Genomic DNA, 18,528 nt, shown 5'->3' with positions numbered 1-18,528 from the left:
CTGGATTGAAAGCAACTACAATAAAGTGAAGTTCAATAATTAGGATGCTTAGATTCGCATAATATGACAAAGGAGATTTATGAAAAGACATTGTTTTCCAAAGGGCAATATCATATTTAGCCCCAAGCAAAAGTGAAAGTTTTTAAAACGATATTTTTACTTTTAAAATGTGTGATGATTATATATATATATATATATATATTATGACATCTGAAAAATGCTGTTAACTAAAGACGATAATGTGCCCCTGATCCAATCACATTATAATATATAGGGTATATTTTGTTATTTATCTTATCTCATGACATATGTCATAATTTTAAAATAATTTTTAAAAAAACAAAAAAAAAGGAAAAAGGAAAAAAATTTAAAAATAAAATTTTATAAAAATAATTTCATTTTGAAAATCTTTCCTTCATTTAAAAAAAAATAAACACAAAAGTGAGGTCTGAGACTTTCGAGTTTGAAAAAGGAAATGCCAACCTTTTTAAGGAATGAAAATTTTAATTAATATATTATTTTTCTGAATTTGATCGAAATAATATAATAAATATAATTTTTCAAATAATATCTTTTTACGATATCTTTAATCAATGCCAATGACTGACTATCTATCAGCTCCTGCTTGGTTTATGCAAAACACCGGATACGAAGTTCAGAGTGGAAGAAATTTTAAATGCAAATAAACCAAGCAAGCAATGGAAGACATCACTCGAATAAGAAAGACTGGCGATTCAAACAAAAGAATCATTCAAAAAGAGTGTTCACTTTGCTCTTCGCTGAAACACCCTTGATCGTTGAGAATAGAGCTGTCGGATTCATTGATCTTGGCTAAAGAACAAATACAAATTGTTTAAGTCCTTAACTGTCACTTCGGTTTTCACCAGACAATTTATGGAGCATCTATCTTTATGTGATCTTCCCCTTCTAACTTTCCTTCTCCCTTCTCAGTTGCAACTATCCAAATGCACGTTTCCACCGCATATACTCTGGAAACTGGAACTTGCGGAAGCTTCTTGGATTTTGAAGCTTGCCGAGCAAAGCTTGAATGATTAGCAGATTTATCTAGTTGACTTCAGAGAATGCCCCTGGATGGAACTTCTTGCACAAAGCTTCTACAGCTGCTTGAATTCTAGCTGGGTCCTGTAACCAAATTAGTAAAGTATTAACGTATGGAAGGGAGTACAACACCAGTATGTAATTTAATGAGAAATGCTTGATATCCTCGTGATATTCTCCTGTACCTTGCCTTCAAAGCTAATTACTAGAGGCCCTTGTCTAGATTTGCGGAAACAACCTTGATGTCGCACAAAAAGAGTAACACTTAGCAAAAGATAGAAGAAAATATCATATTTTCCAGAAAATAAATGATTGTGAATACCCTTACCAATGTAAAGGTCTGGAAATTCAAGACAAAGTTTTGAAAGGGGTTGAGCAGTTTCTACCTGCGATTTGCCAAACAAATGATGTTAAAAGCAAAAGATTAATGATTTTAAAAAGAAATCATATTAAAAAAATAAAACCAAAGCATTGGATTATAAATCAACTCTAAAAGGAAAGCACACTGTAACTTAAAAAGCAAAATTATCAACAACAGCAAGAGATTGTAAGACATACATCAGTTAGATTTGTTATCAAGCGCTTTGATGAGTATGGTTCCATTGTCACCAAGCAGTCATCAGATCTTGTTAATTCAATCAGACAATCCCACAGCTTGTCCAGCTCAGTAGCATTTGTTGCAGAAAGTATGATTACATTATGACATTTGATCTACACAAAGGATCATTAGATAATTAATGATTCAAGTTAACATTTCATCTACCATATAAAATATATGACAGTCAACATGGCCAAGAAGCAATAATTGCTGTCATATATTTTTCATGTGAGGTTCTACACCTACCAGAGGCACAGGCAGCTTTTCGTGATGCAATAGTTCAGTGATGCCTTCAGGTAATTGAGCCATCTGGAGAAGAAAACCCAATGATGAGATCACATTTAGGATACAAAAAACCAACACAAATAATGAAATAAATGTGCAAAGTAATCACTAAAAGCAGATTACGGCAGAACTATGGTAAAATTCAAGCTTTCCTTCTCAAACTGTATTTCCTTATATGAAAGCGCTAATCTAGAAAAGTAGATGTCCATGGGTGATTAAATTTCCCATTTGAACAGGCAGAATTTTTTTTTTTTTTTGGTCCACCGGATAGGGGATAAGGAATGGGGATGGTGGGGTTTGAACTCCCACCTTACATGTCTTTCTAAGCCAGTAGACCAAGAACCTCAAAACGAATTGGTTTCAGTCAACCACAAAATAATCTCTCAATAGCAGAGTCAAGCTCTATAGTGGCGACAAGATATTCTGTCTGCTGGATATTGAAATCTCATCCTTAGATATAAATGCATATGCAATGAAATCTAGCAATATTTAGGGTGTAAATCAATCTTCATAGTCTTTACCTCATTTCTATCGCCAGTGCAGTGATCACCAATAAGATGCCTTAGAAATTCCTCAAACTCTTCATCAGGAGCCTACAGAAACAGGGTGGCTTACAAAATTTAAACGATATTTCTCGTAAATAAACCATATGGTTTCAATCGTCAAGAAAGCAGATTTTAGGCAAAATTCAGAAACTGATGAAATAGATTGCTAAGCTCTATGACACACAATCTGTCAATCTAAAACATTTACTTCAAATAAAACCACGCACCAGGCGAACCCCGAATGCCTTTGCCACACCAGCTAAAGTAACATCAGAATGCAATGGGCCCACACCTCCATACAAAAATACCTACATGGACATGAAAAGCATAGACCATCTTAAAAATCAACAATCCTTATTTGTTTGATGTCATCACCACAAACAAACACTAGATGGCTCTTCAAAGAACTGTCAAAAGTTTACCATGTCACTGGTAGATTTACATCGTTCAACCTCTTCAGCCACAGAATCTATCTGATTTAAAGAAAAGTAAAAAAAGATAGAATTGTAAGACACGCTCAATAGATGAAGACTGTACAGTTTCCACAATGCTTCACAAAAATTTCCTAACTGAACATAAAGCTTATAATTAGATTTCAATGTCCAATGTAGATTATGAATTGAGAGGCCTACCCTATATGTATAGGGTACAACATACTAGTTCATTAAATAAGCAAAGACACACAAAATGAGTTTTAATTAAGGGGAAGAATAGAGATTGTAAACTCACATCATTCCTGACAACAGCAGTTTGTGATGTCAACCAACCAATGGAATGGAGCTTTCTGCACATTGAAGGCCCCAACTGATCCTCAACAGTGCCAAACCTGAGCTATGTAACAGACACCATAGGATTTCAGCAATAGCAGTACATAGAGAAGAAGAAAAAGGTTGATAGAGGGGACAAGAAGGGGAAGCATCTATACTTTGCAGTCACCCATTTGTTAAATTTTTATATCTGGCAGTTATAGTTCCTTTCCCTGTTTACTAACACTGATTCAAACCCCCTACCCAAACCACCCCTCTTAAAAGAAAAAAATGAAGACTAAGAAGGACTTACAGAATCTCATCCCCCACACCAATTACTGAGGCAGTAAACATCCTGTTTCTATGTGAATCGACACTGTCTAAGCCATTGTTGACAGCAGGAAAATGAGTGCCATCTAAAGGAGATTTTTTTTTAACTCTCCCAGCCCTCTCTAGTCTTCCATCAGAAAGCAAATATGCAGGTTTAAATTTTTCTTTGCTGGTGGTGTTGCTGATAGAAAGCAAGGCATTTGGCACCGTATCATATATGCTTCCAATCGAAGTATAACTGTGAAACATAGATGAAAATCAAATAGAGAATAGTTTGATAGTAACAAATTAATAGGGAACTAATTATAAGTTATATGTACACATCTTATATGTTTGCAACTAAGGTCAAACCGGTAAAACTTAAAAACATAGCTGAAAAAAACAAGAGCAATAGAGCTAATATTTCACACAAAATAGAAGAATCATTACCCCTGATCATAAAGACTGCAGTATTGAACCTTGCAAGTTAAGAGGAAAGCCCACACATCTCTGCCAAAAAGCCAAAATTTATCTCAGACCAAAACCATGCAAAGTGCAGTAACATCACAACATTACTCGCCCATCAGCATAGAAAAAGTAATAGCAATATAGTCTGAGCAACATTTCTCCATTTTCCCCTCTCTTTTAGGTCCCGTGAGTTTTTTTTTTTTCATTTAACAATAAAGAGGATAATTTATTGAGAGACCTGTATGACCAATCCAAGATTGGATTTACTCTCATGAAAGGCGGCCATCCTGGTGAACTAGGGGAAAACTGCTCTTGGCCTACCTGTAAGATTTTAAAACCATATATATGTCAAGTATAAGCTTTTTTCAACATATAGAATTAAAGTATAGAATTTTACCAGATGGAGTAATAGAAAATGAATGGGAAAAGATGTAGCTCAGATATAATCGTATGATGAAATATTACCGCGGTTGGATCACCAATTCTTACACCAAGAAATATTGCTCTGATTGGTTTAGCCTTCAGCAAAGCCTCTAAACCAGACTTGAAATCTGTGCGGATAATATCCATTTGCAAGCCATAACTGCTTATAGAAAAAAACATAGCTATGCGTAAGAACCTGTGAAACATACTGTAGTATAGAGTGATAATATTGAAGAAAAGCTTTTCTCACGTCTTTGCTGTATCATAGGTAAATGTATTTATTTCCGGGAAAACAGAAGTGCTCTCAAAATATATTGTTCGAATTGGAAAATCTGTCAAAACCCCATTACAACAGCTTTGTTCTGCTCTATGCAGAAAATAGCCAGCCCTAAGAAGGTGCAGCAAAACCTATAACATCAGAGGTCACTGTCACTATTAACACAAAAAAACAGATGGATTACTTAAGAAAAATGCATGTTTCACTTACAGTAGAATCCTTTCCTCCATTGAAGCTGAAAGCAACCTCTTCAATACTGCAGAGGAAAAAAATTTTTTGGAACTTACAAGCATCAGCATATTTACTAGTTAACAAACAAATAAGACTTAATTAATATTACTTTGCAAGTCCATTAAGTATATGATATACATTTTTCTGGTAAAATAGGCAAGCACTATTGCTCAAACCTATAACCTCCATGACAACCACTTGCCAACCACCTTAGCTAGGCATTTAAAGTACATAGAGTTTATTGTTGTCTTCCAATTTGGCATGATTAAAACTACACAGAAAATTTCAGCATAAACTATATTCTGTGTTGCAAACACCATTCAAGATTTCCAATAACACGTTAGAAAATTTTCACTGGCACAATTGAGACAAGCCTAAACTTGTTTAAATTTTTAAATAACTCCCAAAGTTTAATCATATTATTCCTTCCACATAACCAAAGTAAGATAGAATACTAAAAAAATGGCAGCCAATGAACCAGTCAGTATTTCAGAAATTTTCATTGCATTGATATCATTATATTATTCTTATATTTCTTTTTTTGCATATGAATTGATTACCAATGAACTGGCCACTTATTTGTATCTACCGTTCAAACTTTACAAAAATGTGTCAGAAAAATATTTAGCAGAGGAAAAATTAATATGTTAGTGCTTTCCTTATACCAAAGATGGCCAGAAACTCCACATAACTAAGCAAGTTATACCAGTCCTACCATGCCCTACCCGCCACCACCACTTTCCCTCAGCTTGCAGGCATGCTTATACACACAAAAAGAATTTTACAAAAACACAAAAACACCCTCCCTCCACACGTGCAAACTCAAAAGGCAGTAAAAAAAGAAAAAGAAATTATCTTCATATCTCATTTGCAATTCTCACAACACTAATACTTGCAGCAACTGCACTAAAAGCATCTTAGGAGTACAGCAACAAACCAGACAAATATCAATAACTAGAATGCATTAACAAGCAACATGTCAAACCACCATTCATTCAGATCTGATCAAGACTAACCAAAATAATTTCAAGCATCCGCATCTGAATCTTTTCATCTGTCCTTTATGCATCAAATCAAAAATGTGTTCTCCTATGCTATATTGCATCACGACAACTCACAATTCAAACATTTCCTAATATAAAGCTAAAACGAATAAAATAAAAAATGTGTTCTCCTAGGCTATATTGCACTACGACAACTCACAATTAAAACATTTCCTAATATAGAGCTAAAATGAATAAAATCTTCCAGGGTTTAACATTAAACACATTCCTAAATGCCAAAACTAACAAGTCAAACATTTTGGATTGAAGAGTTAAACGCATGCAGCTATTGCAAACATCCAAAAGCAGATAACTTCTACTGGCACAGGACAAAGATATACATTGATTGTAATTTCAAACATTTGTTTGCTGGAAAATGCGGGACAAAAAATATGATTCATTAAGTTTTCACTATCTGAGACCAGAGCACCAAAAGAACCTCCAGATTCTAGGGTTTAAACAAGGTCACCAAGTTTTTCCTCCAGAAAATAAAAACAAATAAAATTCAACATTAAACAATTTACTGTCCCTTGTTTCCTGAATTTCTATAGACAACCAAATGGAGGAGTCAATCAAATCCCTTTGCGTTACAACACTCAGAACCCAGTTCACAGAAAATTCCATGAATGACAAAGCTATAGACTTTACAAAGAATCAAGCAAACCCCAGAAGCAGGGAAAAAAATTAAAAAAAAAAAAAGAAAGAAAGAAAGAAAGAAATGAAGAACTCACGAATAAAGAGCAAGAGCTCTTTTAATAACATAGATGGCGTTGTTGTATTTGGTCTTAAGCCTCCTATCATCACTTTCTCTGATTGATTTATCGATCTCCATATCTTCACTGCCACATCAAAGATCTCATTTCATAAAAAAAAAAAAAAAAAAAAAGGAAGAACAATTTTTTTAAGCAAATGGGGTTTATAAAAATTAATCATTGGCAAATTAAGCAAAATGGATATTCACCAGATTGCCAAAAAATTTTGCCTTTTTTGGTATGAATTCTTTAAAATAAAAAATTTTACCTTTTAAGGAAATGGCTTTCTTTAGACTTCAAAGCTAAAGAAAGCTCTAAAACCAAATGAAGAATCCTCCTTTCCTCTTCCTTGTGCCTTTTCTTCAATGGGTATTTGTTAGAATAAAAAACGAAAAACAAAATTAAAAGATATTTTGGTTTTTGTTGAAGAAGCAAATATATCAAATATAAAGACAATAAAAAGGATGGGATTCTTTTGGACGCCACAAGTTGTTTATCTAAGAAGGGTTTTCAAGTTTCTATGTCTTTGTTTGAATATTATTAAAAAAATAATAAAATGCAAAAAAAGAAAAAAAAAACTAATTTTAACAAGAAAAACAAAATCGTTGAAACTGAATTTGATCTGACAGAAAAAAAAACTGAATTTGGAGATTGTGCTTTTGGCTTGCGAATTGTGATAATTAAAAGAATAAAGTTTTGACTGTTATAAATTATGGCCCCAAAAGTTTATGGAATAATGAGTTTGCCACAGAATAATATGCTTTCATTGAATCAGGAAAGTGACAACTTCTTACATCGTCACCAAAACGTGTCTAACAAACTTACTAATCACTGGCCAAAAATACAACTTAGGCATTGCTTTTATACCTAAACAATCTTTTTCTATAACCTATTAATAGTAATATTTTAAATTTGAAAATAAAAAGTACAAGTCTAAGAAAATAACATAAGAGTTTGATTTTTTTAAAATTATTGATAAAATTTTTAAATTTTATAAAATTTTACTTGATTGATTTAAATTGAAAGAATCAAATGATTTTATAAAATAATATAATATCTTTGATGAGTCTAATATGATATTAAAAAATTGTTAGTGCAATTTTTTATTATATTAATTTAAAAAAATTTCAACACATCTTAAGAAACAAGTAATGACCCTCTTATCTATGTTAATAAAATCTAAAAATTTATCATATCTATAAATATCAAAGATTATAAAATTTTTAGCTCTTTTACTTTTTTCAAGATAGTAATAGCCTTCTCTAAGAAAAATTATAAATTCATGAATAATGATTGTAACTTTTTTTTTTTTTTGACAAAGATATGGTAATTTTTGAAGGAATTTCAAAATCTTTGTCAGATACTACTATATCTTGTTACAATCACTTATCTCGTCTTAAAATGTTCTAGAATGCTTTCCTTGATAGACAGGAAATAGTCTTTGAATTTCAAGCTGAATATTTTATCTATTTCTAACAATAAAAGCGAGATTTTCCATTTTTTCCAACAAATGTTTTGTTTTCTCTGGTCTTGATTGTTGTTTTGTTCTTAGCCTCCACATCAAGAAACTTCAAGGGAAATGGAGGCTGAGACAATTCAGAGTTCAACCTTCAAATTTTCCGTTGACTTTGACTAGTCAATCCTTCAGCCCTTCTTCCATACCAAATTTCAACCGTACTTTCCTTTTTCTTCCTTTATGCTTTTCCATTGTGATCCTATGAAAATATGGAAAAAAATCGTAGACAAAATCCTGAAAGAACAATGACAAGAATAAGATTTATTTTAAGATAAGAACGAGACATGGAATATGGCCGCATGTGATGTTAACCCAATCCGTTGGGAATTGGGAGTACTTTGTCCAATGAGAGAACTACAACCCATAAGAAGAGGAAAAGAAAAAGGTTACTTGATTCCATAAATTTGTGCTGACTGCTGAGCATATGTCCACTGTTCATGCATATACATGCTTTTGCTGAAACACATGAAAACGTGTAAGACAGTTGAATTTTTTTTTTTTTTTTTGAGGTAAGACAGTTGAAATGTTAGGATTAAGTACATTGTATTTGTGATTGACCATAGCTATTAGTATTCCTACAAAATTAGCATACAAAGATGTACTAGCAATCCGAGAAAGATTTGTCTAATTTTCTTAGAATAACATGATGATTGAGAAAAATTCACATCTGGCTACCAAAAGAATCACATTTAACTTGGTCCAAGCAGTTCCACTGGATTAGATGGTGTTCATCCTCTTGGCTCTTGCCTAATGTATACACCAGATTTTTTTTTTTTTTAAAGAAAAACATATGTGCTAACATGAATCCTCCAATACGGGATCAGAAATGAATCAAGGACAGCTTTTCTCCATTCTATAAAACTCCAGTTTAGAAGAACATATTTCGCAAGACAATGAGCAACCAAGTTGCATGAGGTCAGGACATGGCTAAAAATGCAGCAAATAAAACCTGAAATTGGCTGTCCAATCTCAACCAAAAGATTAGTTGGATAAACTCAGAAGACAGTTCAATTCATGAATAACATCCACTGGATCACTCTCGAACAAGATATGTTGAATCAATCTCAATCCTAGCTGCAAGCTGCAAAGTTACCAGATAGCCATTGCATCCACAAGTGCAACTCCGTCTAAAATCTCAATCCTCTAATTAAGACTTGTTGTCAAACTACCATTCTCATCTTGAAAGCAAAGCAGAGAGCAATGTGTCACAATTCAGTGTCGCATAAAAAATAGGGCATTTCACGTTAACCAATCAGATTACCTCGTGTGAGATACCTTCACCCTCAATTTCACTCACACAGTTATCAATAACAGATAGGATTTATACCATCCGTACCAAAATAGAATCTGTAAGAAACCACATTCTGCTATTTCTAATCACCAAAAACCCTTACAAGAGCAAGATCCGCTCTTAAAATGGTGGAATCTGATGGCATCCCTAACAATGATTTCTTGACAGTAAATTTCAGACAGAAGCTTAAAGGCCGAGTGACAGTCTCCACAAACACGAAGATTCTTCATTATTCTTATAGTTTCTCCACTGCCGGAGTGGATTAACCCAAATGCCAATGCCAATTTCTCACTGTGATAAGAGACAACAGTTTCCTTCTCTTCTTCATCTATATCAAACACTACTTGTTCTGTATTGGGAACATACCCAGCATATTTAAGACGCATTGCCATATCCTGGAGCATGGATTCAATCCCTTTGTCTTGCAAGTGAGACTTGTCACTAGCCATAAACCGATGAAGAGTTCCCTGCAACTCGATATAGCTCCACCCAGGAGGCTTCTGGATGCCTCTATACTCCATCACCTTCCTCACTCTCCCAGCTTGTTCCCACTGGTTTGTGTTGGCAAGCATGTTGGACAACAAAACATAACGAGCTCCATGATCAGGCTCCAGTTCAATAAGTTTTTGGCTAGCAACATCACCAATCTTAACATTTCCAAGGAGTTTGCAAGCACCCAATAAAGCTCTCCATATTACTGAGTTGGCCTCAAATGGCATACTTTGAATTAAATCATAAGCTTCATCCAAGCAACCATTTCTGCCAAGGAGGTCAACCATGCAACCATAATGTTCCATATGTGGTTTAATGCCATAGACATCCGGCATCAATCTAAATAACTCTTTGCCCTCTTCAATTAGCCCACTGTGGCTGCAAGCAGATAAAACTGCCACAAAGGTAACGCTATCTGGTATCAGCCCTATCGATTCCATTTCCCTAAAAGCAGCTAAAGCAGAATCACCAAGCCCATGCTGAGCTAAACCAGAGATCATGGAATTGAAAAGTGAAACAGTCTTTAAATCCTTTGGAATCCTGTGAAACATATCCAGAGCAGAATCTATATTTCCGCATTTTGAATACATATCTATTAATGCAGTTGAAAGAATAATATTTTGGCTGCATAACTCACCCTCAATGTACCTGCTATGAAGTCTCTTACCAAAAGTAAGAGCTCCAAGTCTGGCACAGGCTGAAAGAACAGCAGCCATAGTCACTTCATCAGGTCTTATTCCCAAACTTTCCATTTGCACAAAAAGTTCCAATGCTTCACTGTACTGTCCTGACTGAGAATAACCACTAATCATAGCTGTCCAACAAATCACATCTCGTTGGTCCATCTGATCAAACATTCTTCTAGCAGCCTCCGTTTCTCCACGTCGAGCATATCCCGATAACATGGAACTCCAAGCTGCAGTATTTTTGCTACTTGGCATCGAGCTAAACACCCTCTCAGCCAAATCCATCAACCCACATTTTGCATACATATCAAGAATAGCAGTCTGAAGTAATACATTAGAGTCAATACAATATAGATTCCTGTAAACAAAACCATGAATCTGTTTTCCAATCCTAGAATCATTCAATGATGAAAAAGCAGACAACAAAGCAACAAAAGTGAACTCATCAGGCTGAATACCAAAATCTTGCATTTTTCTAAATAGACGCAGAGCAGGGCCAGGTTGGCCGACCAAAGCAAACCCATTTATCATAGTATTATAAGAAACAAGGTCTCTAACAAGACTTCCTTCAAATACAATCTGGGCATCTTTTAAACGTTTAAAAACTGAATAAAAATGCATCAAAGCATTCCTAACAAAAACATCCGAGTCGAAACCCATTTTTATTATATGACTGTGAACTTGAATTCCGGGTTTAAGGGTTGATAATCTTGCACAAGAATTGAGTAAAAATGGGAAAGTGAAGTTGTTTGGAGATCGGTTTTCTTGGTGGAGCATGGACGAGTAAAAGACAAGTGCTTTTTCGGGGAATTCACTATGGGAAAAGCCTCTTATCATAGTGTTATATATGAACTGATTTGGATGTTCAATTTGGCAGAAGAGAATCTGGGAGTAATCAAGACCATCTTTGGAATCCAGTAAGGCAAAGAAAGAGATGAGTCTGCTGATGGGGAAGAAATGGTGGTGAAAGCCATGGAGGATTATTTCAGCATGAACTTGAAATGCTTGTTTTATGGTTTTACATGATTCTAACAAGGGCAACAGTTGTGAGACTTCAAAAGGTAGCTTTTTCATTGTTCCAAAATACCAGTACTACCAAATTCTCAATTTTTATGACCGGCAACAAATCTTGATCATCAATCAAAATTGAAACTTTCTTTTTCCCTCCCAAGTGTTTATGACCCATGTAATAATGAAGCCCTGGCTTTCATGTTCGAGTTGGAAATTTCTCAAGGCTTCTTTCCATATTGGTGTGAAGGCAAAAGTTGAATTCCCAGGAAAAACAAAGAGCCCCGGACGCTTTCGTCTATGGTCTTGCTTCATCGATATTTCTTCACATTTGGATGCCTTTCAGTTGTTTTTTCCGAGTTGGTATGGAAAGGGCTAATCATCTAAAAAACTTCCCTTCCAGGCCGTGGTCAGTCGATTAGTCCAGGGACCTTGGTTTGGAAGAAACATTCCTCTCATGGGAGTCTACTCAACTGCTGTTGTTAGCCCATGCTCATGGGGGACACTTTTGTGAGGCCTTAACAGCCTCTTCCAAGGCCCAAGCTACACCCCGCAAAAAAAAAAGGATAAATTGGCTTAAATTCAAGTTTCAGTTTTATTTAATCACATATTTTTAATCAAATAAGAAGATTCTATTTTTAGGTGGTTGCTTCTTGCTTTACAACAACATTTGAAGAAAAAAAAAAAACAAAGCGCAAATAGCAAAAACAGCAATAATCTTACTCGAGAAGATTAGACAAATATATGAACTAAAAGTCCCCCAAGTGTCGTTAAACGCTACAGGGGATTGATTTTAGTGACTCATGTTCATCTAATCAAGAACAAGACAATCCAACAAGGTAATATCATTCAATCAGTTTAGACAGTGAAAATCTGTATAACCTATGTGTACTTTTGCTTCATCTTGATCAATCTTGCACCAAAAACGTGCAACTAAAATAATAAATTTCCCAAGTTTCTAGTCATAGAGGCCTTCCTCATGCCAGATGTCAACTAAAAAATCCACCATCTCCTGCATTTTCACGACAGATGACACATCAATATTAGCCCAAAACTGAAAGTTGAAGGAAGATGTTCTGAGACACTTACAGCTAATGGGATTGGCTGTTGAAAAAGTTCAGTCGAACAAAGCAAATCCTCATAAGTTGCGGTCCAGCTGCAAAAGAAGATTCCGAGATTAAGTTATGAGGAACTAAACGTCTAGATACCTATACTGTTAGGTGTATGATTATATTCCGGGAAGCGCTTTGATGGTTACCAATGCATGAAATGACTTCCAAAAGGTGTGACAATTACGCCCTTAACTATTAAAGAGAAAAGAAAGAAAAGATCCTCCTCCTTCTAGGTGCATATAAGATATTGTATGTATCCATGGTTTACCGCAAAAAAACTGAATATACGGAAGGTGAACATTCAACCGAAGAACCAAGGGATACCATGCGGCTGCCCTGTAGAGGAAGAAACAGAAAGAATCTGAGAATATTGCTTTCCAAATTGCATCTGAAAGAATGTCAACAAGTAGGACATATTTGAGTGGATACAAGAACTTCATGCACCCTATTTGGTTCATAACGAGGGGAAGGGGTGTATCCAAGAGGTACTTAAAGCAGCACCAAGAGATATACTTTGCTTGGTTTCAAGAATTAACTGCCCATCTTACAACTTAAGAGTTTAAAAGCTATATTTTAATAAGATTGATTACTGAAAAGTTAAAATCACTGATAGTACTCGTTACTTTAAGTTGAGATTCCAACAAAGCAGTATGAGAAGAGAGAAAACCAAATGTCTGAAAGCTGACATAAAGCAGCATCAGAAACTAGATTATGCACTATATAGAGGCCAAGGTTTAAAAAAATTAAATTGTCTTTTTACAGTTTCAATCATCTAAAAGCTAGGTTTTGAGAATTTAGTGAACAATAACTCAACAATGGTACTCAATACTTTGAGATTAGAAGATTCTAACAAAGCAGGGAAAAAAACTTTAGTCGTATACCTCACTATTGGTTCCTGGGGCGTTCTTTTTGATTTTTGAGACTGATCCCCAATCCACTGTCTTCTAATCTCATGCCAAATTATTTCAGCTGCACAGTAAGATTGTGCACAACTTTTGCACATTAAAGTTGTGAAAAATAGAATAAAATATTAATTTAAAGTAATCTCATAATTAGAGTTCAATAAAAGCAATAATTTGCATAAGGAAAGTACCCATAACTCCATAACCACAATCTAATTTTAGCATGTAGCGCCTTTATTAAGGAACCTCAGACACCCTCCAACCTTAAGTCTAGATGGTAAGTAAAATGATAGCCACTTCACACCCAATCTCATATGTTGATAAACACTCAGTTACTGAAGTTCATATTCAGATAAGGGCACTAGAAAAAGGCATAATTAAACTATATTTACTCACCAAAAAACATTGACTTCCTAGCCCAGAACCTAAAACTATCTTCTTATAAACATTTGAGTTTCTCAATCCTCTGACTACATTATAACAAAGACAATAAATGGATTCATTGCTTGCCTAGCAGTGTAATAGCAATATTAAAAACTTAAACTAGCTTCTTGCAAAATGAGTGCAGGAAATCACATTGAGTTATGAAGTATGAGTTGAGTATGCACAAATCTAAACTACTTGCTTTTAGTTCTAGTAAGATCTTAAAAAAAATCAGTTTTACCATTCAACAGTCACAAGGAAGACAGATATAATCAGAATGACAGGCTTCCAGGGAGAAAATTGATATCCTTTAACACTTTAACAAGAACTTACCATGGTTGACAAAAACCTCCTTCTCAGTGGATTGATCTTTGTTAGCATTATTTGAACACATTGATGGATGATTTTCATGGGAATGGTGAATGCTACCATTGGTCTCCATTTGCTTCAGGTTGGGCAACCATTGCCTTCTAAACTACAACCATTGATCACATTGAGGGGAAGAAATTGGAAAAGTCTCTGTAATATACACAGTCCCTGAGCTTCATAAGAGAAAAACCAATTATATCGGTAATTTGGATGGCAGGAAAAAGAACGGCTCATGCAGATGATGATAATTTGAAAAAATCTCTAGCATATAACCATTAACCAACATTTATAACCATACCAGTTACATCTTTTTTCCGACACTTATATCCATTCACGTTAAACAGAGCTCCATACAGTTAGGAATATTAGCTTTTAAGCAACAACTACCCTTCTATTTCCACTCCACAACAGCTGCATCAAAAATAGAAAAGAAGGGAAGGACCAAATACCTTACTCTATAAAACGATTTCTAATTGATGATCAACATGGTGACACATAACCCAAACCTAAACCTTTTTCCCCTAACCTAGTATAAGAAAATTTTCAGGGAACAACCTCAGTGAAGGAAGACCATCTAGAGCAAAGAGACATAGAGATAAAGAAAGAGAGGAAAAGGGGCTCTTCATGCACCCTATATAAGCTCCAATGTTGATTGGTTCTGCACCTTCAAACACATGGAACAAATTACACAATGCAACGACCATTAATTTTCTCAGAATCTTCTGGACTCCGACAACCTCAATGCAAGCCTATTCAATTCCTAAAAGACACTGACAAAATGGTTCTAATCAGCATAACAACAACTTCATTCTACTCTTTTTTTTACTTCCGTTTCCTCCTTACATAATAGTTTTACTTCCAACTTAAACAATAACAAGAACAAGCAAAAAACCAACTACACTCAAAGAGAAAGAAATTACCACTATGCAAATAGAAAGCCAAACCCACAAACACCCAGAATTTTAAACAGCGATGGAAACCGGTATAAACATCAAAAACACAAAATTAAGCTGAAAAACGAAAACCCAAATCAAAATGTCAATGCTTTTAAGGCAAAAAAAAAGCATCTTTATGAGGAAAAAGGAGACTTTACCTTGAAAGTAGTTTCAACTTTGAACTGTAAGGGCTGTGAAAGAAGACTCTGGTGGCTTTGGTCTTTTTTGGTTTCTTTGTTGTTGAATATGTTAAGCAAAGAAAAAGAGACCTCCTATGGAGATTCGAGAATTTTTAGTGATGAAATATAACTAAAGACTATAAAAGAAAGAAGATTCCATTTTACAAGGATAGCCTGGGATCTATAGCGCTCACATGGGATCAACTCCAGGTAACTAACGAGTGTGAAACGTGGCCTTATCTGATTGCATTGGATAGAATTGGGACGTACCAGGAAATCTTGTAAAAATGATAAAAATGGTAATTAATGGGGTAAATGGAAAATGGACCGCCAGCGCGTTTGTTTTTATCAACTTTATCTTATTTATTATATGTATATGTGTAGTTGTATATTGTATAAATAATCAAAATTAATAAAGTATAAATAAAATTTGCTTTTATGTACCTAAAATTAAAACTGTGAAAAAAGTAATTGAATGTAAACTTGAGCTGATTTTTATTTATCAAATAAATTTATTTAATGGTAAATTTAAATGAGAATAGAGTTTTTATTTATAAATTAAACTTATTTAATGATAGTCTTTTAATAAAAGTAGAATTCTTATTTATAAATTGAATAAATTTTAATACTAATATTTATAATAATAAAATTTTAAAAGGATAATCATATATAATATTATATCATTATCTACATAAAAACTTGATAAGATTTATTTACATGAACATTTAAGTGGATAATTTTTTTATGATACATAAGATAATAATAAATAATTATATTAAATATTATCAAAATAATCAAATATAAAAAATTTTAAAACTAAATCCTTATATAATAATAAATATTCAAATATTAATTTAAAAAAACATAAAAGGATATATGATTATTTACTTTATTTAGTATTATTTAAATCCATTTAAAATATTTAAATTTGTTTAAATTGATAAATATATGCATGAATTACTATTTAAAATTTTTGGTTTAAAATTTTATAAATCTTTATCTTAATAAAATTTTTAAATCTCCAATTAAATAAATGGATAAAAACATCCATTAAATAAACGGATAAAAACATATTCAATTATTTATACTTTAAAATATTGGATGTAAAATTGAAAATATATCAGAGTTTTCCTATTCTATTTCATCCAAAATTCTTTTCTTTACTTCTTCCATTCAAATTTTTTCAAATTCTTAGAATTAGTGGCTAATTAGATTGAGTCAAGTTTTATTATTTATTTTTATTCATAACGTACTCAATTATTTATTTGTGCAACTAAACAAATTTGACTCAATAATTGATTTATGTTTCTCTTTATTTAAAAAGTTTGATTCAAATCGTCTTAAATTCAAATAAAAAAAGTATATTAAATTATTTATAATTATAATTTCATTTTAAAAATACTTTTAAAATTAATTAACTAATTCAACCATAAAACAATAAAAATAAGACATTGAAGATAAAGGAAAAAAAGTTTAAATAAGAAACTTTTAAATTGTTACTGAAGATGAATAAGAAATATTAGATTTTGATTGAGTTACTATTTCAATTTGAATTTTGGTTATATTCAATCATTTAGGGTTTTAAATAACTACTAAGTTGTTGACTTTTAAAATCAATTAAAATAGAGTCAAGTTAGTTCATTTTTATAATTATGTGTATTATATTATTTTTAATTAAATTAAAATTTAAAATGAATAAAAAATTTATTTATATTTAATTTGAGTTTTGAATTGTTTTAAGCTTAAGTTGATTAATAATAATTCTAGAAGAAAATTCTTATGCCAAAGTCTTACAAAGATTTAAGGATAAATATTCTTTTGAGGATTTTGAAATTCATATTGTATAAATGTTAATTTAGATCAACAAGTTTATTATTGTTCATTTGTTGATCAAGTTGCTATTATATAGGTTGAACGAAACAATTCAAACATTTTATTTAAAAGGGATATCATAATTCGTACTCATTTAAGAATATAGCTAGAGGTGAGTAATCAGTTGGTTCGGTTTGAAAAAATAAATAATTAACTTAACCGTCTTTCATTTAACAAATAATCGAACCAATCAAATATTATTAAATAACTTACTATAACTAAATCGATCAAAATTGGTCAATTAAATAACCAATTTTTTTATTATTTTTGTTCCTATAATGAATAATTATTTAACCACAAATTCAATTCAATAAAACTTAAACTCAAGTATCATTCAAACTAAATGACTAAAAAATTTAATAATTTTAACAATATTTTACAAGAAAAAAATAAAAATATTTATCTCAATTTTTTTTACCTTTACTGATTAGAAAATCAGTTAATTCAGTCAGTTCGGTTATCAATTTTAAAAATTAAAAATCGATCGAATTAATCAATTTAACCTATTTAAAAAATCAATTATAACTAAAACCGAATAAACCGAACCAATTCAGCTAAATTCACTCGATTTTAGTCAGTCTAGTCGGTTCAAACCAACTTTTGCTCACCCTTAAATATAGCATAGAGTTAAACATTATTAAGTTGTTATAACCCCTTAGAATATTTTTACTCTTTCCTAACGGAGAAAGTTGATTGGTATCAAAATATCAAAAAAGTCATTTTGAATTATGGTAATAACAATAAAATAATAATTAAAAATATACCATCCTTTTATTTAGTATAAGAAAAATTTTATGAAGAATACAAAAGTAATTATTGTAAATTTAATATTTTTAAAAATTATGGTCTATTTAATTTTTATAAATTTTATTTAATAAATTTGTTATCATTATTTTTATCACATATATAACAAAATTTTTATCCAAAATTATACACTTAAAAATAGAAACATAAAGTAAATTTATTATTTTCATTGGTGATAAAATATTTTAAAATTTTTAATCTTT

At 32.4% G+C, this 18,528-nt stretch overlaps 2 protein-coding genes and 1 pseudogene across 9 annotated transcripts; all 3 read right to left on the bottom strand.

The window, feature by feature from the left end:
* Positions 1-733: 733 nt before the first annotated feature.
* On the bottom strand, positions 734-7,515 carry LOC111311815 (phosphoadenosine phosphosulfate (PAPS) reductase family protein). Of its 4 annotated transcripts, none has more exons than XM_022911547.2 (17): positions 7,005-7,515; positions 6,716-6,823; positions 4,921-4,966; positions 4,684-4,841; positions 4,476-4,593; positions 4,249-4,331; positions 3,993-4,052; positions 3,547-3,801; positions 3,217-3,313; positions 2,910-2,960; positions 2,715-2,795; positions 2,464-2,535; positions 1,904-1,966; positions 1,618-1,770; positions 1,388-1,445; positions 1,245-1,297; positions 734-1,143 (listed from the first exon to the last, which is right to left on the bottom strand). In XM_022911547.2, exons 2-17 carry the CDS (start codon positions 6,814-6,816, stop codon positions 1,066-1,068), a joined length of 1,527 nt encoding a protein of 508 aa, XP_022767282.2. In that variant the 5' UTR covers positions 6,817-6,823; positions 7,005-7,515; the 3' UTR covers positions 734-1,065. The 4 variants fall into 4 exon arrangements, with proteins under 4 accessions (XP_022767282.2, XP_022767280.2, XP_089616400.1 ...); XM_022911545.2 differs by having other exon boundaries at positions 6,716-6,818; XM_089760274.1 differs by lacking the exon at positions 1,245-1,297 and having other exon boundaries at positions 7,005-7,461.
* Positions 7,516-8,920: 1,405 nt separating this feature from the next.
* On the bottom strand, positions 8,921-12,308 carry LOC111311813 (pentatricopeptide repeat-containing protein At2g29760, chloroplastic pseudogene; annotated as a pseudogene). Its single transcript, XR_016341895.1, has one exon. The product of XR_016341895.1 is annotated as a pentatricopeptide repeat-containing protein At2g29760, chloroplastic pseudogene (transcript).
* A 120-nt stretch (positions 12,309-12,428) lies between these two features.
* LOC111311814 (uncharacterized) lies at positions 12,429-15,790 on the bottom strand. Of its 4 annotated transcripts, XM_089760290.1 has the most exons (5): positions 15,629-15,787; positions 14,500-14,703; positions 13,723-13,810; positions 12,819-12,885; positions 12,429-12,741 (listed from the first exon to the last, which is right to left on the bottom strand). In XM_089760290.1, the coding sequence occupies exons 2-5, from the start codon at positions 14,606-14,608 to the stop codon at positions 12,688-12,690; spliced, it is 318 nt and encodes a 105-aa protein (XP_089616416.1). In that variant the 5' UTR covers positions 14,609-14,703; positions 15,629-15,787; the 3' UTR covers positions 12,429-12,687. The 4 variants fall into 4 exon arrangements, with proteins under 4 accessions (XP_089616416.1, XP_089616413.1, XP_089616409.1 ...); XM_089760287.1 differs by lacking the exons at positions 12,429-12,741; positions 12,819-12,885 and adding an exon at positions 12,994-13,177 and having other exon boundaries at positions 14,500-14,708; positions 15,629-15,790; XM_089760283.1 differs by lacking the exons at positions 12,429-12,741; positions 12,819-12,885 and adding an exon at positions 12,994-13,177 and having other exon boundaries at positions 15,629-15,788.
* Positions 15,791-18,528: the final 2,738 nt, after the last annotated feature.

The sequence above is a fragment of the Durio zibethinus genome, chromosome 1 (genome assembly GCF_047325235.1).
Source record: "Durio zibethinus cultivar Kanyao isolate XHJ-2024 chromosome 1, ASM4732523v1, whole genome shotgun sequence".
Taxonomy (NCBI): Eukaryota; Viridiplantae; Streptophyta; class Magnoliopsida; order Malvales; family Malvaceae; genus Durio; species Durio zibethinus.
The sequence above is the reverse complement of the archived record's forward strand: the minus strand, read 5'-3'. Positions and strand labels throughout refer to the sequence as shown.